Below are 27,109 nucleotides of genomic sequence, written 5' to 3'. Positions count from 1 at the left end.
AGTAGGTAAAAATTGTATCACCTACTTATAAAGTCAAGAATCACAATTAAAAAAATATAATAAACAAAATTATTAATAGTTGAAGTTTTTGTAAAAAAAACCCTACCTTATCACCAATAATACATTCAATAGGTTTATAAATCGTCAAAATCTTAAATAATAAATCAATAGATAACTTACTCACTAATAACACAATCAATAGGCGTTCAATCGTAATTACTGGGTAACGTATTGGGAATTTAATTAACTTAAATCCATTAGAATTTAAATTCGAATTCCATCAAGTGCCCTCTCTCGATAGTATTAATATAATTCATATTAAAATTATATTTCTCTTTAAATTTTTACAGTGTAAGTATGTTTGTATTTTTCTCAAACAGGGGCATATTTCTTGGAGGCTGTGTGCATTTAATTTAAATATATAATAACAAGAGGTAGACTGGCTTATTTTATTAGAATAAAATTAATATATATCATAATATTATAATATAATATACCTATGTAGGTTCTACCCGAGGTAAACAGTCGTATCTGTAACTCACTCATAGTAAAAATGTTTTACGGTGATTACACAATATAACCTAAATTTGATTTGTAGTACATCGTCGATTCGTCATGCATATTAGAATCATAATAATTAATAAATTATATTTTAATAAACATTATCGTATGTGCATATTATGTAAGTCATTGTACCTTTTCTGTCAATAAGTCAATATGACAGTGTACCTACCTCAAAATTTTGTAAGTTGTCATTGTATTCATTATTTGTGTCATATATATTTTAGCTTCATTTTACTAAAATTACCCGAAATTAAGACAAAAAGTTAATCTGTAACGTACTTGAAGGACTGGCGATTAAAAGAATATAAGTGAAATATGACCCACGAACAGATTCATACCACCACGTACATATTTAATACGTAAATGATTAGTGTTATATACCTACATAATTTGAAAAAACCTTTACGAAATAAATTACCACTAGAAAGAATCTTTTTGAAAAACACGACACCCAGCAGGATTCGAAGCTGACTTCTAAGCTATACGTGTTTTATCTAATTAGATTATTACAATACTCTCTAAAGTGATTTCTAAATTGCGTTACTTATTGACAATTGGCGTTTGTATTTTATATCAAAGTATTAAATTATCTTAATTACTAACCGGTGTCAGGATCACAAATTTTCGTTATAACGTACTTGCACTTGCTAATAATTTCTCGTTTATGGTTTTTTTTCAAAAAGATTTTTTACGTGATATATTATATTTGCCAAAAGTATTTTCAAATTATGTATGTTCAATAAAATAATGTTATATTATTAAATCTTGTTAAGTAATTATTCATTGAATATAAGAATGTTTATTATGGTTAGTGATAGAATATAATATAAGCATTTTATTGTTAGCAGTAAATGAATTAAATAATTTTTATTGTTTTAATAGCAACGTATCTGATTTGAATGATCAACTTGCTTTAAAACACGAATAAATAAAGTATGTCATTTTTTTGTTCACACATTTAACTTTGAAGTCGATTTCCTCAATTCGCTACATACACACTTAAATTCTTTTAATCCTCAACTCGTCAATTATCACACGTAAATGACTTTATGTGGTCACTTACGACAGTTTATTTCTAGGGTAGTGTACGACAAAAGCCTACACAGTGTATCTAGTTATTAGTATGTACTTGTACTTTGTCTAATATAACTGATGAATGATGAATAATGTGGAGAGGGTGTCAGTAGTGTCGGTTATTCTGACGATGAAGTGGCGTCACTAGGAGTGACTCCGGTGTGTTGTGTGTCTGGCAGGTCACAGCGGTGTTAACCAACTGGGCGGGGTATTTGTAGGGGGACGGCCGCTTCCTGACTCCACCAGGCAGAAGATCGTGGAGCTGGCGCACTCTGGAGCCAGGCCTTGCGACATCTCGAGAATCCTCCAGGTCTCCAATGGATGCGTCTCCAAGATCTTGGGGAGGTGAGTAAAAGTTTTTTCATTCCCTTCCAGCTCTAAATATGTTTTATTCTCTACGCCATCTGAGACTATAAACCAGTGGCAAAAAAAAAACTTATTGACACATAAAATTTACGAAAACGGTTTTACTATTAAACTTAATTTGCACTATTCCGATGATATCAGTGGAAATTGGAAGATGTTTTTTCACACTCAAACGGACAAAGTGTTTTAGCAGAAACACCATCAAGCAGCCAATATTTAACACATTATATATGCTCAGTATCCAAAAAAGAACGATACAAGACATTCCTGACTTCAACAAACGTATGATTAAAAAATTGTGTCAGAAAACAGAAGAATGGATTTCTCATACAAATGAACAATAACATAGGTACTTTTAAAAAAAAAGTGAACTCCCAGTAAAATAACTCACCGGTCGCCACTGCTATAAACACTAATTTCGTGTATTCATCACGACTTTATTAAAATGTAATGCAGAAATAATCTAATAGCATAGATTAGATTTACTGTCTATTTGGTGATGGTAATAAAAGAATTGCTGCAATAAGAATACAAATTTACTTTTATGAAATAATTTATTTAATTATGGCCAATAAAAGTTATTGGTTTCATGGTCGGTAACTTCCATATTATATTTTCGCCATTTTTAGATAATCGGCAAAAATTCTTGAAGCACATTTAGAACTGAAAATTTAATAATTTTCTTTTAAATTTTAGTAGGCAATTAGAAAAGGCAAAGCGATGTTCTAAGACTGCTTTCACTTGTAGGCGAGATACATGCAAACGTTATTTTAATCATTATTTTAGATTTATGTAGGTATATTAAAAAAACAGTATTTTTGTCCAGTGATAGATTGACGTTAGAGTTCTGAGTTACAACATACTCTCGTGAGTTTTTTATACGTCAGCGATGACATGCTGTCAACGAGAAAAAGCGCAACCTGTGATGTGGTCGTTGGTTTTGCGAAGGCATGCGGCACTCGGAAACGTATAGATTACATACAACATTGAATTTACCTTCACAAATAATTTATCAACAAAAATATAGTAACATTGAAAAAATATGTCAACTTGCATAATAAATATATCAACATTTCTTAAATTTAAGAAAATTTTCTAGTTCTATATTTTATTAGGGGTCGTCCGAATATGCCATTATACGCGAGATAGTGAGGGTAACGATATAAAATTTAAGATTTTAATCTAATAATTATAAGAAGGGTGGTAGAAAATGTGATGTCGCAACGTTCAGGACAATTCTATCGGGTTCGTAAAAAATGGCTGACGATCATTTTTATTTTAGAATTAGGATAAAAAAACAATAATAATTATAAGTATAATAATCAGTTATTGTTTAGGTTTCCGATGGGTTAGTGAACAGGGAAGCCTGTATTAAATAAGAATGAAACATAATAATTTTTAATATATGGCAACGTCGAAATCTGTCCCCGATACATAGTAGTACGGATACGATAGTACACAATTTTTATTAATTAGAATTTAAATTCAAAGTATATGTACTTATTTGTTTTCATTGAACTAAGAATATGTACAATTTGTAGATGGTGCTGTTTAGTTTTTAAAATTTAATTAAACCCTCCCTAAACAAAGCAATAACTGATAAAAAAAATATTCTTCTATCTATAAAATATCTAAAATTGTGTATGGTTTAATTGCATAATTTTAGATATTTTGTAGATAGACGTGAAATTTTTGACTATTATCCACAATAACTTGGATTATGCAAGGCTTAATTGGATTTTGAAAAATAACAAATACTATATACACATTGTAGTGATAGTTCAATGAAAATAAATACGTTTGACTGACGAATTTTAGTACTGTTTATTTCGAACATACCTCTTTTTAACTTTTCACATTTTGTCACTTATTTTGTTTTACTCTTTTATCATTATTATTGTTTTTCTATATATTTTTTAAAATTCTAAATGTAATACTTATAATAATATCTAACTGTGTATTTGCAATACTGAAATCAAAATTTATTTAAATAAAAATAAGAATCAGTGATTGATACACTTTCATTTTTGTTTGAGTACAAATGAAACACAATTTTTAAAATAAGTATGTAGGTACTTACTATATTAATAGACCGTAATGTAAAAATGCAGTTAATAAAAAAAATATATTTCATAATGTTCTCACACCGAACTTGTTTTTGGAGTAATTAGTTATGCATGTTCAATATTGATAAAAATCAAAAACACGTTCCACACCTGATATAAATATTAATTAAATCTTTAAAATATACAGCCTGATCTTTACAACATATTACAATAATGTCATAATAATATACATATTATACCTGTCTACCTAATAAATAATCTCGAATATAAATAAATGCATTAATTCCTACTTCATTTAATTTTTTTTTTTTTTAAATTTTACGTATTTCATTACTCCATACGAGTACCTAGGAACATATTAAATTTGATACAATTTATATTATATATACTTACCAGTTGCAGGCAGGTATTTAAGTTTTTAATTTGACTTGTTCTACCTGTCAAACATCCAAGCATTTTGAAGAGCGTACTTCATTGAAACGGTAAATAATTTTCAACAGTAGGCGCGACGAAATTTCTCACTAGTCAATCGGAGACCGACAGCCGAGGTATTCGCACGTCAATTTGTTATAATCGTGTAAAGATGGCTAAAAAACTTTACGTATGTACTTAAAAAAGAAAACATGTCAATCAATATACTATTATTATTAGTAATATTCACGGTGGCCGCGCGGCTTAAGCGTTGGACTATAACGCCGTGGGTCCCAGGTTCGAATCCCGAGTCTGGCAAGTATACATATTGTTTTTCAATTTGTGTGTGTCAGGGTATGAACCTAATAGGTTGAGCAAGTGGCTGACATGCATTTCTCGTAAAAAACAAAATCTGTCAATACAAACCTCTACTCTGTGGAGGCCCATATGATCCTATTAGGATCGGACATGGTCGAAAGAATTAGTAATATAACAATAAACATTAAATGGACGCGTGTTGGATTTTTATGACAAATTATATTTCGTTCGGCACGCGTCATTTGCACAATCCGCGCATCGCCTAGCCACGATCTTTTTAGACCATGCCTCAACTGAAGTATAGCCTTAAGCCAGAATAAAATATTGACAGATAGGCAATATCGGTTCAATTAAATTGAATTTACTGTCAAAATTTAAACTTTTAGATACATACTTATTATTCAAGTTTTATTTTCTACTAAATAAAATATCACTTGACAGAGAAAATAAATTAAATCAATATTGATTATTCTATAACATTTTAAGGACCAACGTAATAGTATATTTTATCGACATAACTATAAAATACAAAATACAAAAACGGCATATCAATTAAACAAAACCAAAATTATCTTATCCGAAATTATACCGTAGACATGTAATATTTTAATCTTGTGTTTTTCCTAGTAATATGAGTCGTCAAGTTTATCATATCTTTTTCTGCTCTATTGGGAATAAAATGTGTTAGTCTCGAATAACAGGTTCCTTTATTAATAGAGGTGGTTCAAGCAAAAAAAAATGTGTTTTTATCTAGATTTTTTTTACAAAAAAAAAATAACAAAATTATATGTAAACATATTATATAAGAAATAAACAATAATATTATATATACTTTTTTTATTTTATTACGGAAAAATAAAATTAAAAATAATGACATATTATAATTACAAGCAAAAGAAACAAATATTATTTAAATTTTAATAGTATTTTTAAGTACATACCTATAATCGTGTTTGTCAAAATCAAAAGTTGCATAATATGTAATGGGATAATATAATATTATTTTTTGCAGTGCATACCATAAAATGCATGCAATACTTCTTACCATGGTATAGTGAATATTATATATATATATATATATATAATTTAAATAACTATTATAATCATTATTGTATATGATAATGTGTTGTCAAATTACATTTTTCTGCCCGAATTATATAAAACATCGTATCTACATTACTTAACTTATTTCAATGAAGAAGGTATTTATTTACTAGTATATCCTTAGATCCTAAATAGAATATATGACTTAAAGCTACCTACACACATCATTCTTATCTTTTCTGCTTCATGTCTTCAGTATCGTCATTACAAGATACTCGTTTTTTTAAAGCATTCAGTCTCACACAGTCTTCCACCCCAGTAAGAGTTATGATTCTCTGAATAGGCTTTGCCATCTTTGACAATGTTTTGCTATTTTTGGGGAAATGATTGACTACCATTGACTACTACTTGTCGGCATACATAATATGAATAATTACAAGATAAAAATGACTTTTTATATACAACGTTTTTAAATTTTCTGTTGAATCATATAAACTTGACTTGACTAGTTAAAACGATAAAAAAAATGTGTACTTGATAGAAATAATACTGAAATATCATTTTGACATTCATATTGATTTCCATAGTAACGCACGTATATATTAATAATTTAGTTACTAGGACCCCAGACCCCTAGCAACCAATAATAGTGGATTGGATTACGGATTTCTTCTGAAATAACTTTTCATACAAAACAGAATTAACTGAAAATGAATTCAATTCCACTTAAAGTTGGCTAAAAGTATTAAAAAATGCATTGGCATCGTGTTCTGATATATTCTAAAAGTTTCAAATGTCTAGCTAGTCGGGAATTTAGTTAAAAGAATACGAGCTAAGAAAAACGTTGTAATAAAAAAAGTCTAAATGTATAATCAAAAAAAGCTTTTTTTTCTCTAAACAATTTGCCGATCTGCTTCGATAATTCCCAACAGATGGTCCATCACATTGTATACAGAAATATTATCAAAGTATATAGGTATAGACTACAGAATCCTTTGAACTCATAAGAATTGTGTAGGGAACACAGAATTAATGAGAACTGGCTTACCCTACTGGGTGTGGTATAACAGGTTACGGATCTCGAGTGTTATGAAAATATGTAATTTTCAATTAATATTTACGTCTGTATGATAATAATATGCATTAAAGTTTGTTGCGTAAATGTAACGTGCATTCAATATTGAGGGCAATCGGCACGTTTTTTATACTTGGATTTTATGACTTGACTGTCATAAAGTACCCTGCTTCAAAACCTGGCTTTTACATTTCTATTTATTAATCTGTTTTGTGATATTGTGTCAATTGTGTGTATATATAAGATGCCATAACGTTACTATATAAGGTACATTGAGATAACTATTACATTACATTACGTATATTATACGGTTTTGTTAGTCTGTTAATCATATATAAATTATACTTTTGATAATTAAAATTTATTTTTAAGGGTAGTTAGTTAGTTAAGTTGGCGCTACAGACCATTCAGGTTCTCGGCCGACTGCAGGATCTACTGTAGGGTAGGCTGTAAATAATCGTCTAGTAAAAATAATTGTTTTCCCTAGTATCAAGTAATAATGAATCTTCCATTCTAATTTGAAAGTGTCTTCATTCCATGATGAGTACCAATGGTGATTAAATCACATTTTATAATTGATAGATAGGGAAGCAGTGTTCTACAAAACTCCAGGTATTTACCTGAACTATTAAATTCCCCTGATGGCAAGTAGATAGGTGTGTAATCCAATCTGTCGAAACGGTCCAGCATGCCTGCGGTGAGCGGCCTATGTCATACGCCTAGCGTAAAATTCCTTACTAGAGACTCGTACCTGTGTACGTACCAACGTCATGTCGCTGGATTGTGTTACACAAATATTTTCATGCAATATTGTCTTATCGTATTAGGCTGCTGACATGGGATCAACGGTTCTCAATCTTCTTACCATTATTTACACAATTCTTTTAATTAGTTTAATTAATTAAATTAGCCATCGAGAGTTTTCAGACATTTCTGTAATTTTTATGAGAACGGTATTGATAATAACAATTTTATTTTAATATTTGTATTTTTGCCATTTTTAATAAATCTAAATGACAATCCATACATAAACTGTGGAAAAATTATAATTTAAAGTATGTTTTAAACGATAAAATAACTGGATAAGAAATTTTAATACTCGCCTTCTAGTATTTATCTACTTTTTAAAGCCGGATGTTGCCTCAAACATGTTCACGTACTGTATAATTCCGTGCACGGTAAGCCGGCCATAGAAAATGAACGTGTATACATGCTGTACTTTACAGTAACCTCGACTGATTGTTTTAAATAATTATATATATTATACACATACTGCCATTTCTTGGAATAATGCTGACATACTTATCCGAAATGGAAGACTTTATGATATATTTTTAATATATTTCCAAAAAAAATATATGTCTATAAAGTTTTATTTTTTCATTCGCGGTCTGATGGGTAACGCCATTATATAAAGTATTTGTTTTAATAAGTAGGTAGGTACGTATGTTTCTGAGGTGTTTCAAATCGCGTATCTTCAATAAATAAAATTGGACGCGTTAATGTTACCAGAATAATATAATAATAAATAAAAAGAAAATTATTAATCACTTCGACATAGCAAAACAATAATTGTGTATTGGATTTTGTCTTAAATTCGTGATATTATAATTCTTTGATAATAGGGATTGGAATGTCTCCTTTCGAATTATGACTAACTGCCATCTAATGTCATCTACCACCGAATTTTTTCTTTCTATCAAAACTGAAATAATACATTAACCATTATTCTTTAATCATGTGCCATCCTTATTGAAGATAGACTATCATCAATATACCAGATATTTTTTATCGTATGTTACTCGTGTTTTATTGATAATCAAAAACATATTTTTCTTATATCAAACGAGTTCAGAACAACTGTACACACTGGATCACGAGACTATATTATGATACTCGGGTCGGTGTGAATTGAGGTAGGTACCCCCATAATATAATGGGAGTCGATGCTTCCAAAATGGGTTCCCATTTTACGCCCCGCCGCACGTCGACGGAGGTACGCCACTGCACGCATCATAAACTAAATCGTTCAAACAAAACGATTAATAACAAAAATAGACAACAAAATAACACAATAGGTTTCGAAGCAATTATTTATGTAATGATTTCTTATTCATTATCAATATTATTGTTTATGGTATTGACTAAGTAAATAAGAATAAAGACCGATACTTTAGGAAATAACTAATTATGCTATGCATAAAAATCGACAATTCAGAGATTAATAATTTACATGGATTATTATTGATAAAATTGGAATACTAACAAATATTACAACTTGCACCGCTCCAATAAATCAATACAAAATTAAGGTATTTTACCTATAATACGTTGATTTAAATTTTAAAATAACCAAAGCTGGTTGCCAGTCGAAATAATCGGGCTCTAACCACGTATTCTTTCTTCTTCTTTCCTTGACATTTCGGACTCATTAGCTTCTTCACCGAACCTTAAGCGTCGAAAAAAGGTGAAAAAATACCACTTGATGACAAGCGAAAAATATCTCAAAGTCTCAAATATTTATTAAGTATAACATGGTTACCACCAGTATTGAATACATTTTAAATAATACCAAAGTCAATAAATATTGAGAAAAGTCAACATGTATAGTATTTGATCTAATAGCTGGATTGGTAAAGCTTCTCCCCCAGATTACGATAGCGGATAGATGGAATAAGAATTCAATTCCCGTTTGGTTAATAAATAATCTAGATTAAAAAAAATTGTACGTTTATTAGGTTATTAATTCATTCTTAATTTTATAATCTTAATTTTAGTAATAACTAAATATGTATTCTATAATATTAATACATACCGATATATAACATTAAAAATTACTGACTTCTATATCCACAATCTAAATTACTCTTTCTGCACTAGGTATTATGAAACCGGTTCTATTCGACCCAGAGCCATCGGAGGCTCCAAACCTCGCGTAGCGACAGCAGAAGTGGTGAATAAGATCAGCCAGTATAAGAGAGAGTGTCCTAGCATCTTCGCCTGGGAGATCAGAGATCGTCTCCTTCAGGAAGGCGTTTGCACCAATGACAACATTCCGAGTGTAAGTAAATTTTAGCATCTTATCATCATGCAAAAGTGTATTATTTATTTTTTTATTCGTTGTTTAATTTGTGAATAAGCGCAATTTTATGACAACACTGATAGATATTTACCATATTTATTTTGTTCCGTATTACCTTGTTAGTTATTCAAAATCTATTTATAATATTTGTATTTACCTACATAAATGGTACATAATGAATTCTTAAATCTAATGCTATATATATAAATTCTTGTATTTTTACCTTGTTACTAAATGTGTATTTGAGTTATCGTAATTTAATTAATATATTATTAATTTCTTAATCAAAAATTAAAAAAAGAAAATTATGTATACATAAAAATTACATTTACACAGTTTTGCTCATTGCAAAAGCTTGTTTTTGGTCATTACAACTTATTATTATATTCAAGGAATAATTCATGAATATTTTAAATATACTATAAAAATTATTAGAGAACACCAAGGTCCACACAAATAATGAAAAATGCGTTAGTTTCTGCCCGTTGTTGTAAGAAGGTATAATTCTAGAGTATGGAAAAATATGGGATAGACTTCTAGAAACATTTACGAATATGTTCTTTTCAATATTTACATATGTATCATAATATGCATTGAAGTTGGTCACGTAATCAATAGCGGTAATGTCTGAGGACATTATTAATTTTAAATGTTTAAATCATAAGCTAAAATTGATGCGAAATTCTTCTTCTATGATGACTGATTTTTTATCTATGTCTTATTAATCTGTTCTATGGAAGAAAAAAAACTTAATAGAATTAAAGTTGGTAAGTTATATATTTACTATATTTTTACAAATTGGTTAACAAAATAGCAACAAGCATATTTTCACAAATTAAAAATAATCCTATTTGGATAAACAGCCTTTTTCAATGTTCTTTTAAACGGACTAAATCGGTTTTAATATTAATTAAATTATTTATTTTAATAATATCTTTATGTTGTGTGTTACTTTAATTAGTAAATATATATTTAAATATATATCTCGTTCCATTAATATTTAAACAACAATTAATGTTATGTTATCTTAAAATGTAGAGTCATTTCTTTCCTAATAACCTGGGTTTATTATAATATTCTGAGAAGGTAAATAATTGTATCAGGATAATGCACAAACTGCGTATTACAAGACTATTAGGTGTATATATCTTATATAAACTAAATTAATGTGTTGGTATTCACATAACATAATATATATATAAATTAAACACAGTCATTATTTAGAATAAAATGTATTCACTATATTATAATTAAATTTCATCTGAAATACTCGCACTAGAGGCAACTTCAAAAACATAGACATTGTGTCTTTGGCAAAGATCAATACGAAATTTTAAATTTTATAAAGGTTCCAAAGATAGACGTTTATGTATGAAAAGACCCATAAAATCTCCTCGCTTACGAACACTCTTAAAATATGATTTGGCGTAGCGTAGCTCGTAGCACCCCTCCCCGACATCGCAGGAATTTCTTTGCAAATAATTCGGCGTAGCTAGATATGGCGTAGAAGCTCGCACAGCGTAGGTGTGTAGACAGCCTCGCAGCTAGACTTTCCCTCGCGGAATCACTCGACTGGAGGAAAATTTGCAGCGGTGGCACTTGACATTAATAACTTCGCTATACATTTTACTTTGAATTATTTCGGCGTGTTTTAGATGGAGCATATAAACAAATAATAAAAACTGACAAGAAATAATTAGAAAACTTAATATTCGTTTTAAGAATTTTTTTTTACGAAAAGTCTTGTTTCTCGCAAAAATAATAACACGATACACATGTGAAATACATATTATATATACTATTATTAAAAGCACTAATTGAATAGCATTCAAATCATTATTATACACGATTTAATTATAAAATATAGAGTCATAAATCCCCTGAAATTAAACATTCACATTAAATTATACCTTGATTTCAATGTGACACCTAAAAACTTATTAAGTCGGTAAGTCTTTTTAAATCATGACATAAGATAGAAGAGAAAATAATAATTTATGAATCGATGAAAATAGTGAGAGTTTAAGAAAAAAAGGAAAGGAATAAAAAAATATTTACCCCAATACCTTACAAAAGAACTCATAGATTTGTGGAAAAATAAATTTAAGATTTAATCAGGCAGAACATAAATATTATTCTTATTATATTCTCAGGAAATCTTGAAATTATCGACAATCGTTATTAAATAAAACTATTAAATATAATATATACGAGTATATAAAACTCGTCGCTTGGTGAGTGGACAACCACTGGACAACCGCCGTTATACAGTGGTACACAAGGGGCATTAAACGTCCACATAGACACCCTAAAACCCACTGGATAGTCGAGCTCATAAAGTTCGGTGGATGTACGTGGTAGCAAATAACTAGGGACCGAGAAAAGTGGAAAGAGCTAGGGGAGGCCTTCATCTAGCAGTGAATTGACCCCGGCTGATGATAATGCTGATATAAAATTCTTAAATATTATTGTTATTTCTTATCAATTGATTTCATTAACAGTTTCAATAATTATTAATATTTTTTTATTACATAATATATATATAATTAATTACAAGTGCGACACTGCTAAATTCTTCTTATACAAAGGTAATGTTAGCGGTGATGTAAGGTGGATATAAAAAAAGCTCGCTTTTGGGAATTACGGAACGTTTTTCCCAAATATATTTAGAATTTTTTCCGGGATTTTTTTACGTTAAGTTTTCAGGAAATCTACATTTCAACTTTTTATATTCCAAGAAGACAATATTTCATTTAACGAAAAAAAATATGTTCATGATATGTATAAAGGTATGTAGTTATATTATGTAGGTAGGTACTACACAATAGTTAAAATTATTTTTTTTACCAATAATAAGGTTCCCAACGATGTATACTTCAATTTGATGAATACCAACAGCCTAGCAGCAGCAGTACCAGTACGTCAGTTTCTGAAGCCGTGAGTAAAGGTTCAAATAGGCTATATGACGATCGGGCACATATATGCTAAGAGCGTTTTAGTGTCTTTGATCAAATCTATGCCATTCCGACATTTATACATACATATTGTATGACAGCTATGACATCGTATTTACACTCTGTGACACCCTGTGACACAGGACGCCAACATAAGAAACGGGTTTTTCGACATATATATGACCGATCGTCATAGAGTGTATTTGAACCATTACGGGTTCGAATCTCTCATTTGCTACTGTTTACATGTTTTTTGTTCAATATGTGAGATATCTTCTATCCATTCCTTATTACTCGCTGTTTGCTTAGTAATTTGGCATTTGAAAAAGATAATTCACAATCAGCATTTTATTCTCATTGAGTATATAATATGAAATCTTTTAAGAATATCTTTTATATTATATATACCTATACGGACCGTTAATATTTATTAAAATGAAGCTGAAAACGGTAACGAACGGTATTTTGATAATTTTCTTACAGATATTTTATTTTGAAAAACGGAATCTTTTAAAGAACGGAATCCACGAAGAGGTTATTCTAAAAATACCAAATGGGATTCAAATACACAGGAAGTAATGAACATTGTGATAATAATATATTAAACCACCATAAAATACAATATACACATAATATAAATATCACCACTTCTCCAAAAGAAGAGTCGATTGCAAAGTCCAATGCATAGTTTTCAAATATATTTTACTACATATTAATATTTTTTTATTAAAACAAAAGATATTATCATGCATGTTTATTGATATAAGTACGGACATCTGATGTACCAAAATATGGCCTTATTTTCAATTCTAAACGACGACATTTACAATAATACCTTTCTATAATATTGATATTGTATTGTATATTATAATCATGAAAATGTAAATAGGGCATAATGTTGTAATACTATGTCAAACAGCTTACTGAATCGTCAATCTGAGACCAAAGATTTTGGTATATTGTTTGACTTAAACATAACTTCTGCTACTAAGAAGAGACAAGCTAAACTTGTCAAGAATCCAAATGTCATACGTACACTCTACTTGGTGTTAGTACGAAATTATCTGGAGTTCTTAGGAGGATTCTTACTACCTTTTTTTAGAGAGAGTCTAGAAGAAATTTCATCGACATCTATATTTCGATGTATACATATTTTCCTTTTGATAATATTTCAAATGAGTTCTTTCCGACTATCTTTCTCCAAAGCATGCTCGCTTTTTACTTTCTTGAAGCTCATAGGTCATTTTTGCTCTTAAAGCATTTTCCCTGCATCATATACTTTCCAATCCTGATATTCTGGAAAATTTTATTTTGTTTGCACTCATCAAAAGATTACCATTACCTCTTTTGTGTAAAAATTGTTTCCTCGTGCCAAGTTTATCAAGTGACAATAGCGAGAGCTATACGGTTGGTCAATGCGCTTGCTAGAGACGTAGTCATTTTGTATTTTGTTTTTAAAATTCTATTTTATCGTATTTATATTTTCTACATATATTTTTTTTTTGTTGTTTTGTTGGATATTTTTTTTTGACTATTCAGTTCTTGTCGGTTTACAGGAAGCCAGAGGCAAATAAATTTTGAAAATAGCCGATATACTGGATTATTTGTTATGTTTAATTAAGTGAAGCTAGGTTACGTTAGGTTTACATTCTTGAATTCATAAATTTTGCCAAAATCTGATAGGTATGAAAAGTAGCGCGGTTCCCAGCTGGCTTTCTGTCAGGTAACTTGTATCGACTATTAATTCTTTGGTTTGTTTTTTTTTTTATTTATAACTCCATTTACCTATCATTTTTATTACAAATATCATGTTTTGAACGTCTTAAATTAATAATTTATTATGTTTTTAATATATATTTTTTAAATAAATAAATATACTTACATCTTTCCTATAATTTTGACATCTTGTTCAAACTCAACTTTCACACGGCACGTGTCCACTTAAAAAGTAATATTTTCCTGTATTTTTGTTCCTAAATTATAATAAATATGTTTTATTGGAGTGGAATTTCTTGTACATTAAATATTTCAGCAAATTATATGGGTAGATTATAAATGTTTTCTATTGTATTTTTAGTAACCCGGTAAACCAGATTTACGGTCGATTTTGGTATTAACGTTCAGATATACGGGAAATATTAGCGTTTATCTCGGGAGTAAAATTGTCAGTGGCGCGCCACCCCCCACCCTATCTCCCATCCCCGATTCTGGCATTTCTCTTTCCACTCGTCCTAAAACTTTTCCGCGTGTCTTCTATGGAAGTTAGCAATCTTTTGTAATTTTTCCTTATCGACAACGTTTTTGTCAAATTATTTTCATACTAAAATCGACTTCAAATTTTGTATTGCATTGTATTACTGCTAAAAACAAATCTTATAAAAAGCAGCAATAAATGCACAAATAAATTAAAAGTGTATTTTAGACAATTTTAAGAAGAATAAATGAATTTATAATAATAGAAATCTAAAAATACTTTTTGAATCCCTCAGTATGCAAAATATCTGGCCATTCGGTCCCAAATTGCCGCTTGACTGTATTACTTGTGTAGCTGTCAGTATATTATTGATCAAATATCTATTTTTAATATATCAAATTATTCGACCGCAATAATAAATTCCCAGGACTCATATACCGGTAAAAAACTGTTTACCTGAGTCAGCAGATTGATGGAAAATTAGTTTAATATCCATTTCCATAGTATCATATCATATTATGACTGTAATAATAAATAAAATTCACAGCTACTCGTATTTAAACCGCTGACTCGTTCAATATAATTATGTACTCGAATATAATGTTTAGGTATTACTTTCGACTATATAAATTACGAATAATGATTCATGAAAATGTCACTCGAATACACGTATCCAGTCTGTTACCATCGCAGTCTCTATATCACTCCGCCCAACATCTGATTGTAGCGAGATGTGGACCTCGGATCCGTACCTATCATAAGTTTAGTATTGTAACATAATTGCTGTAACATACTATTGTACCAACCATTACGCCTAATAAAACTCGCTCCTGCATACATCTTCGACTTCTTCATCATCCTCCTCAACACCATACCTACGACATATCGACGACATCCAAAGTGGTAACACAAATGACGAACTCCAAACTTGTTTAGATTTATATGCCGGTTTGCTATCTCAGGTAGGTACTAATCTAAAAATCACTCATCTGTTCTGTTGGCCTACCGACGATAAATTTCTGTCACCGTACTATTATTAGGTTTCAAATGTTTCGAAACCCAGGAGAGAAATATTTTTTTCATTAAGATCGGTGAATTTTAATTGTCATACATTTTTTACCGGAATATTTTGCTTAATCATCACTTCATCATAAAGATAAAAAAATTATTAAATTTTATTATCAATAATTCAATTTACAATATGGTTTCAATAAAAATAAGTAAAAATTGTGATAAACTGTTGTTTCTTAGTTAAATGTGTATTAATTTTTTATTCAAAAGTTTTTTATTATTGCAAAGTGAAAAATAAACATGAAATTTCATCTGCATCAAAATCTATGCATTTTTATAAATCCATTATTAAATATATTAAAAGTTAGAATAACTCTTTAATTACATTGACAAAATAACAAACTAAAGTTTCAAAATCTCACGATGTGGCATAGAAGGCTGTACGCGGATATCAACGAGACAAAATAATATAACGTCGGCAAAAGCTTAATGCAAATTTCCATGGTTACGCTCTGTCTACGGGAGCTTTCGGATAGCAGGTAGGTCTACGTATCGTAGAGGTGGGCAGGGTGGCTGCTACGCATGTATAGAAATTCGGACGTAAAAGCTCGTTTGCACTCCGGATAAAGAATAGGTATACGTTTTTCGTATAAGTCTTTTTCTACAATTAAACATTTAATAATGTACTGATAAGTTTATTGTAGGTGTTATAGACTTACGAGTTCAAATTAAAGAATCTTTATAAAATTATTACAATTTGTATAACTGAACTTAATGATATGTTGACCAAGTAGCTAATATCAATTTAGGTTTATATAACCAATATAAATTAGACTGAATTTGATTCTATACATCTATTAAACTATTAATGTTACCTTAACCAACCAACAAAACAGAACAGTGACAAAATAGAACACGTCAAAACAGAACATGACAAAACAGAACAGTGACAAAACAGAGCAACGATAAATATAACTATGACCTTGATAACTGGAAAAAAATCATTTTTTTAAATGGTACATGATCAAACACGCGCGTTAACATGATCTTACTCCCTACTTCAGTTATAGTTTGCAAATTATGACTACGGCCGTATGTTGTAACTTAACTACTGGGAAATGGCGTATTTCAAAAAATACTACCTTATTCTTAGTTTACCAATTATTATAAAACAACCATTATTCATCAGATGTTTATCACACTTGAATGTTCAAAGACATAGCTTATAATCAGTATCTTTAGAATTATCTACAAATGTGTTAATCTTGCCCATTTTTTGAATAATAAAATGCCAAATTCTTGTCAAATTTGGGATCACAGAGATTATCAATATATTTTTTTATCGTAAATATTTCACTATAATAATGTCAACATAAATTATACTAATGGTTTTATAAATGCGTTTAAAAATTAATAAATGTAAAAAATCCTAACACCACTGCACATGGATGTACTGAAATATGACTATATTCTAAAACATTAGATTGAGAGGTTTCAAAGAATACTATTTTATGTAATAAAAATACTTTATGCAGTCATCAAATGTTTTAAATAAATATAAAGGATAATAAGGCTTCAAAATTATATAAATAGATTATCTACAACGTTTAAGGAATGTCCAGGATCATGTTTTTAAAATACCATAAAGGTTCCATTTTGACGCACGCGGCGCACGTCCCCCCCTTAAGAAACTCTCAGTCATAAAACAAATACTGATGCTTCAAACGTAGGACTTAGTTATACGCCAGATTAACGCCAGGTGTGGTGCGACACGGGTGTAGCTTGGTGATATCATTAACCTTTGCATCATTAACATTAACATTTGCTGGTTGCAATAACTTTTCATTATTATATTTTAAATTTTTGTAATCAATATGTAACTGTTTGTTTCCTTAATAAATAAAAAAAAACCCTCAATGTTCAGTCATATTATTATATAAGTAATAAATATTTGTCTGGAGTAGGTATTAGAGATTTTTTTCATTTCGGACTATGTTTATCGAGTATGCCTGTAAAACAACATAATAATATATTACGATAATAAAAATAAAAATATTTACAAATATTACAGTATCTATCTTATAATAACTAAGTGTACACGGGTCTTAATGGCTGACAGTTTTGGCGGAAAACAGATAACCAGCAATACGGCTTTAGCTATATTTTAGAGCTTTAGGCATTCCCTTAGCTTATTGGATAATTCATTATCGATCAATTTAACTTTTCAAACGGTGAGATTCAAGAGCTTTTATAGACACCGTATATTTATTATTTTTAATGTTGTTAACGTATCGTGGAATCTGATATCCGGGAATAACGTTTAAAATATTCTATATCCTGAATACCACGAAAAATATTTTCAATTGAATATAAGAGTTTATATACCTACGTACCTAACATATTTAATAAGTGCCATTATTGAAATTATTTTATTTATTATTATCACATCAAGTAGGTACACAATACCATGCTGAAGTATTGGTTGAATTTTAACTCACAGTAGGGTCGTGATTAGGGATTGCAATACCGAATGAAAATACTAATACCGGTATTTCAGTATTTCTTTTTGAATACCGGTATTTTAAAATATTTGGAAAAAATAGAAGTATCTACAAATACATATAAAGCTCTTTAAAATATTAATATTTTATAGCACGTGGCCTTGCTGGTCTCCATCGGCACTGAAGTGTGACGGAAGTAAACCAGACATCCCGTAACTCAACAAAAAATACAGTCATGTTAAATGGGTATTGCAATACCTAGTCTTGATAGTATCATATAATATTGTGATATCAAGGATTCGCTGGATGATTGATTAACTACTATTTCGTGTTACACAACAAAATGGTAATAATTTTCATTCATTCCTTTTGAAGACATGCGTATTTTTTACCACGTTTTTCTTAGCTCGTATTTTTGTTTGTCCGGTGGTTGTTTTTCTAGTACAAATATTGCTATTGATTTTTAACTAATTTCCCGACTGGCTAGACATTTGAAACTTTTATAATATATCAGAACACGATGCCAATGCATTCTTTTAGCCATCTTTAAGCAGAATTGAATTCATTTTCAGTTAATTCTGTTTTGTATGAAAAGTTATTGCGGAAGAAATCCGTAATCCAATCCACTATTATTGGTTGCTAAGGAGGTGGTCCTAGCAACTAAATTATTAATATATACGTACGTTGCTATAGAAAAATGACATTTCAGTATTCTGTATTTGTTTGTTTGTTGCAAAATAGCAAAAATATTTAAATAAAAAGTTAATATGATTCAACAGAAAATTTAAAAACGTGGTATATAAAAAGTTATTTTTATATTGTAATTATAATCATATTAAATCAGATATACTTATAAACTTGTTAGTACTAGGTACATCTAGTCAGTGACGTCCTTCCGCCTTTGGCCTCCTGCAAACTAACAATTCTGAAAATTCGTTAGGTACTTTACCATTTTATTATTTATCTTCGGTTATAAACAAACGAATACACACATCAATTTGTCATACCGAAATACCCGTTTCAAAAATCTAAAATATCGGTATTTTCGATATTAAAAAAGCATACGCATCCGAATATCGAATATCGAAAATGAATTTAATGTTATTTTTTAATTACTTACTACTATACTGTATATTAAACATAGTGTATAAGATTAATGCCATCAACGCAAATAGGGTAAGGTAAGGTATTTTGGCAGTATAGGTAATTTGGCAGTAGTTTTTGAAAAAATGACTGTTAAATAACCTATCGCTATATATGCTACAATGACTCACTGATAGATGGAAAAATATCTAATAATATTAAAATAATTTACAGACGACGATTATCACACGCGTCTTCGCTGGTACAAAACAGTAAAGCGTTTGTCTTGTTGAAACATACGTATTTTGTTGATTTCAAAGAGACCTGTCTTATTTAATTTACTGTAATGTCATGACTTTTACAACTGAAATCAATTTATACTAGTGCGATTAAAAAATAAACGTAGTTTTTTTTTATGAAACTATTTTAAATGTAACATTTAGTGTTTTGCTGTGATTGCTTAGCTAATAGTGTGAAAATATTATCTTTTTAACTTCAAAATTATAAGTGCCCGTTATAATAATTTTTCAAAGGTAAAATTTTATTGATTTTATTTGATTTCTAGATAGTATAAAATACTGTTATATGTATTATGATATTTCATCACAATTAAGTTAAATAAGACTATTGCCAAATTACCTATCATGCTTATACTACACACATTTGCTATTTTTTTTCAGCATAACAATTTTTTTTTTGCCTAATTCTAATAAAATGCTAAACTATTTGAAGAATGGTTGAGATTTTTCATACCCAGTATCTCTCAGATGTCAGAAAGAATAGTATTACGTCATGGATTCAGTGTTCGTTTTGCTATGTCCCTTATAATGTACGCTGCCAAGACAAGTCCACAGAAGAAGATATTTTCATGTGTGATAAGTGCAGTGGATCCATGAATTCGGATAATGATGAATAGTAGTTATAAACGAAATAATATTTTAAATATTTGTATGCTTTATCATAGTGCCAAATTACCTAACCACTATTGCCAAATTAAATATCCTATTGCCAAATTACCTAGTCATTGATGATACATTAATAAGTTTAATATTACGTTTAAACAAATAACTTTATCAATATTTTCTTCTACTCATACATTTTTAACATTATAATCTTTATGTGATTCCTTAAAAAGAATAAAACTTTTTATTTTAAAGTGTTTATTTTTTACATTTACTCAAAATACTGCCAAATAACCTTACCTTACCCTATATTGACTGAAAAGTTAAAAAATAATAAAAGAAAATGCTTCATATATATATAATATAGAATTGTCGCGATGAATTAATATATTTCGAAAAAGAAAACAGTAGTGGCAAATATTTTCAATAATTATTCTATAACTATTAATCCAACGTTGATAGAACATCCATCAAAACGTTGAATTTTAGAGAGATTTTTCTGTACTTGGACTTATATTATTTGTAAAAATTCTAGCAGTTTTTAAATATTATGATCTATACATATTTATAAAGGTCAATATATTAAATGTAGGTAGGTATTTTAAGTTGCTATACAATTGTGTTTTAAATATATATTTTAATAGCTATATTAATTGATAGGTACTTCTTTTTTTCTATATTTTTTGACGAATACCTACCGGTATTCAATAAGAAATACCGGTATTGAAATATTCATTCGGTATTGCAATCCCTACTTGATAGTAACTGTAAGTTATCTTGTCTTACAACCACTTCATTGGTAATATAACCAATATGACCAGCTCAGCAACACATCTAGAAAGCCTCTAGTCTTCTTATTACCCGTTCCTTTAACGTCTGGAATTATATCAGGAAATAAAAATAATAAAGTAGATACCGATAATTATGTAATTAATTATATAGCAAATTGTTATCGCAACATTGAAATCGAACCAGGTAATATTTTTTTAGTAAAATGTATATTTTTATTGAAATTTTGGTACTGTTCGGTTATCAGGAATACAGCGAAAAACACATTTTTAAAATACCCGATATACTGGATTATTTGTTAGTTTGGGTTAGTTTAGGTAATGTTAGGTTAGGTTAGGTTAATCTCACAAATAATCCAGTTTATCGGCTATTATCAAAATGTGTTTTCCGCTGTATTCCTGATAACCGAACAGTACCAAATTTTTCTTTAGTCACCTTCTGTTAGAATGTTAGATTATAGTATGCAGCGTATATAAATGCACTATGGGCGGGAGACAGTTTAAGATGAACGGTAAAATCTATCATGGCACAAGAGGGGTCCACGAGGGGAGAATATTGATGTGAAAGTCCAAAGTGATAGACAAAAATAAAGAAAACCATCTTTCCCTGTTAACATAACTGTTGTGAGTGGGACGGAGACGAAAGGAATATGTCTCGCTTTGTTTCATATATTATAATATGTATATTGTATAAGTATGTTATTTTTGCAAGTATAAATACATAATATTCCCATCATAGTATTTATAAATCATAATATTATTGATACTGTTTTAGATTCTAATATACATATTAACTGAATGGTGTCAGCGTATTTGTATTAAAAAACATACATTTTTTGCAACATCCATATTGTATAGGAAGACAATATAATATAATATATAATAGAAACAAATGGATGTAAATTACTTTTTTTACTTCTACGGTTTTTATAATGCTTGAAAGAATCGAGGTTATGTAAATATTTTTTAATGAGGAATGATTGCTAAACAACCAATCCATTGAGTCCGTGATCAAGTTATATCAAAGATGTATATAAAAACAGCGTTTAATGTTTGCTAGACATGGGATTGAATCTGTACCCAAAGCTTCCAAGACAGTCACTATAGCAAATACACCACCGTGGAGCTTGACTACAGTATCAACAAAATCTTTTTTTGTTTCAAACTTGACTGTATTTATTTATATTTAAAGCTCTACGAACTGTTTCACAGTGGTGTCCTTAATAGAGCTTCTAATAACCTATTGTTAGACTATTTCATACCTAGGTAATAATATAATGTATATATTTCACTTTTGAATATTATAATAAACCCACGAAAAATACAAATTTAATGGTAATGTATCGGCTTATAAAATCGTAGGTTCGAGTCTTAAGTCGGAAAATTCTCATGCTATTTTTCAATGTAAATTTGGAACCATAGCATAACTTTAATATGTTGAGAACGTGGATACCATGCATTTTCCGTAAAAAAGTTATGAAACATTTTCGGGGGGCAGCCAAAATCCATATTGCATTTTAGAACCATTAACCTATTGGAGACAGTGGACGCCAATTTTATTTAACGCTGCTGTTGACCAAGTAATTTTGGACAATCAGGCATTTGACGCTGGTAATAATACAACTTTATTACGTAAAATTATCACATCGGGGTCACCAATTATAGGAATGCTGAATGATGAAACATTTCATATTAACTATCCATCAGGGTAAGAAGAGATATAATTACAATAATATTAATAATAACTTTATCATTATTTTTATTCACCTGAATATGTTAAATGAAATGCAAAATGATATTACAGTAAAGTTATGGCGTATAGTCAGTCGCATTTAACGCCAGAAAAGATAATTTTGACTTCTACTTTGAGTAGAAAATGAGAGTTTTGTATTTAGTCCGACGCGACCGATACTTATGGCCATGGCCCCCACATCCTGAAACGAGCCCTCAGGCTAGGATCTTTGGCGGCCCCCCTACCTATTGCTAAGGATAAAGCCAGTGTGCTACACAGTAGCGTTTTCCAAATAGTGTACGCGGTAAAATTAATGTGTATATTTTTAGTGTTTTTTTTTAATATTTTAATACATTCATTTGAATTATTGAGTTGTCGAGTATCGATACATAAATAAAAATTGTATTGTACAAACACATAATTCCGATTTATAACATTACTGAAGAAAAAGAGACTTTTTTTACTATTAGGGAGAATTTGTGATGTGTATTTATATCACTTATCTGATCGACTCGTCACGCCGGGCCCTTCCTGAGCCCGGGCCCCTAGGCTAGAGCCTTGTCAGCCCCCCCCCTTTGTGGGAGCCATTCTTTTACGAGTACCTACATTAAATTATAAGTTATTAATATTATATGCCCTTCTACCTTGTCCAGTGCGCCAATGCTAATAGAAGCTTTCACGTAATATTTCATTGTTGTCCCCTTTTCAGTATCTTCCAGGCACACACTCTCGCGCCCGGCCGACACAAAGCCTTCGAGATAAACCTTTTCCACTGCAAAGTGTTTTCAATTTTCTCCAGAAAGAAGGAACGCGAATTCAAAGTGACCCAGTGCGTTCTGGACAGAGTGATTCGATTCACGTTTACATGGATAAGAGTAATCTTTTGTTGACCGTACCTTTTCTGGATATTTTTGGAATACATTTTCGATGCTTTGGCTATAAATATATTTTATGGGAAAAGGTTTCTGCGACTCTCGCGTTCATGTTATCGCAGTAGAAATAAATGATGAAATATACTATATGCGTCTCAGAGACACTGTATCATATTTACGATTTTGCATATAATGACGTACCTATTTATGTTGTACCATATTTTTCAAAACTAGTTCACCTTTTAAGACATAACAGAAGCCTGAAATTTCTAAAACTAAAAATCCAAAATTCTATAGATATTATCATGTGGCTAAAAAACCTATAATGTTAGTATTGAAAAGATGTTTCAACATATTTACGCGTACTAGTTCTCAAATACAAAATCGTTTATGTTTTCTCTGATGCGTGTAAGTGTGATTTGGCATTAGCTCTAATGGGCTGTATTTAAATGTTCTCGCAAAAGAGTACAGCAATGAACTAACGGCAAAGAAATAGGATTTGGTGATACACTATGATTATGTGGATATGAAATATGCTTGCCAAAAGCTATATTGATACAGCTTAAATAATTCCCTTGCTTGACTATAGCATGAGTAGGATTTGGCAATACGCATATTGGTGTTGCATTGCAAATTCATCTACGTAAAGGTCGTAAAGCTCTATAATTCATATTACTCTCTTACTCTTCAATACCCCCTGCTACCATTAGGGTCAAAATCGAAGATATGTACAGCACCCACGTTGGGAAACCATGCTATAAACGGAAATATGGATTGATATTCATGACCTTAACGGTGAATTGAAGCATGAAACTCAAAACTTACTTTATATTATTAATACGAAACTGTACTGATATGAATCACGAAATATAACTAAAAAAATATTTCATTAAAATACGGGCACATTCTTTATCGGCAAAAAACAAATAAAACGATCTAATAAAAATTACTCTATGGTATTTTTGCCACGCGACCAAACTCAACCCACAAATCCCGCCATTTGTTCGCATGTACCCAACGTCAGATTGCGATCGGCTGAGGGGAGAAAAAGTGTTTAAAATGATAGAGTCATCATTGCGGCACTAGCAAATGACATTTTTAATATGATTTTACAAGCGAGATACGGAGAAAAATGACTCCAATATGACGCCGCGCTGTCGATGCGATGTGCTCTCGCAGAGATATTATTCTAATGGGGGTAATATTTACCCCATTGACGTAATATCGATTTTATTCGAGGCTTTAAAAGTGCGTATGTTGTAATATTATTATTATGCATACTTGAGCTGTCTCCAGTGACGTCCCGTGGGGGTAGACAGATTATGCGTTGCATAGTATCGGCACATTATGAAGGGCGGCGAGTGAGGATAAAATTATACAACTATTGAAGTGGTAGTAGTTTTCTGTGAAGCATACGATGTGGTCGCTTAATTGGAAAGAGTCAACATCTTTGTTTAAAAAATAATCAAAGTATAAAAAATCTTGTAAACATACCTAACTATTGTTGTAATGTAATAATACCCATAAGTATTGTAATGGTGATTTATCGTTCAGGATTTTTTTAAACAAGGGTACCTCCAACCCCGTTAGTGCCACAGACCTCTACGTACCTAAAACTACCACTGTTTGAGAGATGGTATCTTAATAGTGCTCTAATTATCAGTGGACGATGTGGACGTCAATTGAAAGATTTTTTTTAGTATTCTTCTGTTTAAGATTGCAGAAAATAAATAATAATAAGTATGTAGGTACAAACCTTATAAATTGGCAGAGAGTTTGTACCTAAAAATGAAAGAGGACGGCATTTTAAGTCTGCTTACGGGCAGCACTTTGCCTAGGTACGTCACTGACTGTTTATTAAACTTTTAATATACCTTAGTCTTGCTATGATAATTTCTTTGATGACACTTAGCCCACTTCGTATCTAAGCCTCCAGTCATTCTCTACGTCCTTAATTTGAGTATAATCCATGATATAAATACAATTTATGAGATAATAGAGTCGCAAGTGTATTAAAAAAATATTACTAAATTAACAAAAAAAAATGTCAAATTGCAATCTTGTAGCTTTCTGTTAAGTGCCTCTGATATGTGAAGGATTTGCGTACGTGATTTTGGTACTGCAAATTTATTGTTTTCAAACCTTATATCAGTTTTTCTTCTAATAACCTTTCAAGTATCTATATAATCACATAACCACTAGCTGCTTACTACCATCATGAAGAATCTGAGAGCATTGTAACTTAATACAATATATGTCAAAATAAAATCACCACATGAATACAAATTTATCGTAACATTACATTGATCTTATCCGTACATAAAATATTTTCTTTGGGGTTGAAATCAAATCAAATAAATCCCTTCTATTAATCACATATGTCCAGAAGTATTAGGCGCGCATACTGAGTGAAGTATCAAGTACCTACTCAATAGAGTATTATTCATACTAAAACATATTGTTCAAGGTGACCCTAATTTTATTATGCAAATAAGTTTTTCTTATCTGAAAATGTACAACGACATCTCTTGTTATACAATGAATAAATTATAGCACTTTGATTTCGCGAACGTAATGATTGTTCATTTTTAAAAATGGAATTTAATTTTGTTTTGTTTCGCATTTTTTAATCTCATACTATCTTGATAGTTCTAATAAAAACAATATGGCCGACGATTAATAATAATTTTGACCCTAATATAAATAGAATAATTACAAGATAAAAAGAACTTTTTATATACAACGTTTATAAATTTTTCTGTTGAACCATATAAATTTGACTTGACTAGCTTAAACGATCAAAAAAATTTGTACTTGACATGTCATATTGATTTCCATAGTAACGCACGTATATATTAATAATTAAGTTGCTAGGACCCCAGACCCCTAGCAACCAATAATGGTGTCGAAATAACTTTTCATACAAAACAGAATTAACTGAAAATGAATTCAATTCTACTTAAAGATGGCTAAAAGTATTTAAAAAAAATGCATTGGCATCGTGTTCTGATATAATCTAAAACTTTCAAGTAATGTCTAGCTAGTCGGGAAGTTAGTTAAAAATGAATTGCA

General features: G+C 30.1%; 1 protein-coding gene across 1 annotated transcript in view; it reads left to right on the top strand.

Annotated features, from left to right (window-relative positions):
• The first annotated feature begins 553 nt into the window (after window positions 1-553).
• Window positions 554-27,109, top strand: part of LOC147078061 (paired box protein Pax-6-like) — a 154,654-nt gene continuing 128,098 nt past the window's right edge. Inside the window, exons 1-3 of the mRNA XM_085940103.1 lie at window positions 554-563; window positions 1,818-1,983; window positions 9,799-9,979. Coding sequence (XP_085796229.1) covers window positions 554-563; window positions 1,818-1,983; window positions 9,799-9,979 — 357 coding nt within the window. The remainder of the gene's footprint in view (window positions 564-1,817; window positions 1,984-9,798; window positions 9,980-27,109) is intronic.

The sequence above is a fragment of the Rhyacophila brunnea genome, unplaced genomic scaffold (assembly GCF_057557595.1).
Source record: "Rhyacophila brunnea isolate RB1 unplaced genomic scaffold, BYU_Rbru_1.0 scaffold_12, whole genome shotgun sequence".
NCBI lineage: Eukaryota > Metazoa > Arthropoda > Insecta > Trichoptera > Rhyacophilidae > Rhyacophila > Rhyacophila brunnea.
Note: the sequence above shows the minus strand (reverse complement) of the source record. Positions and strands in the feature narration are given on the sequence as shown.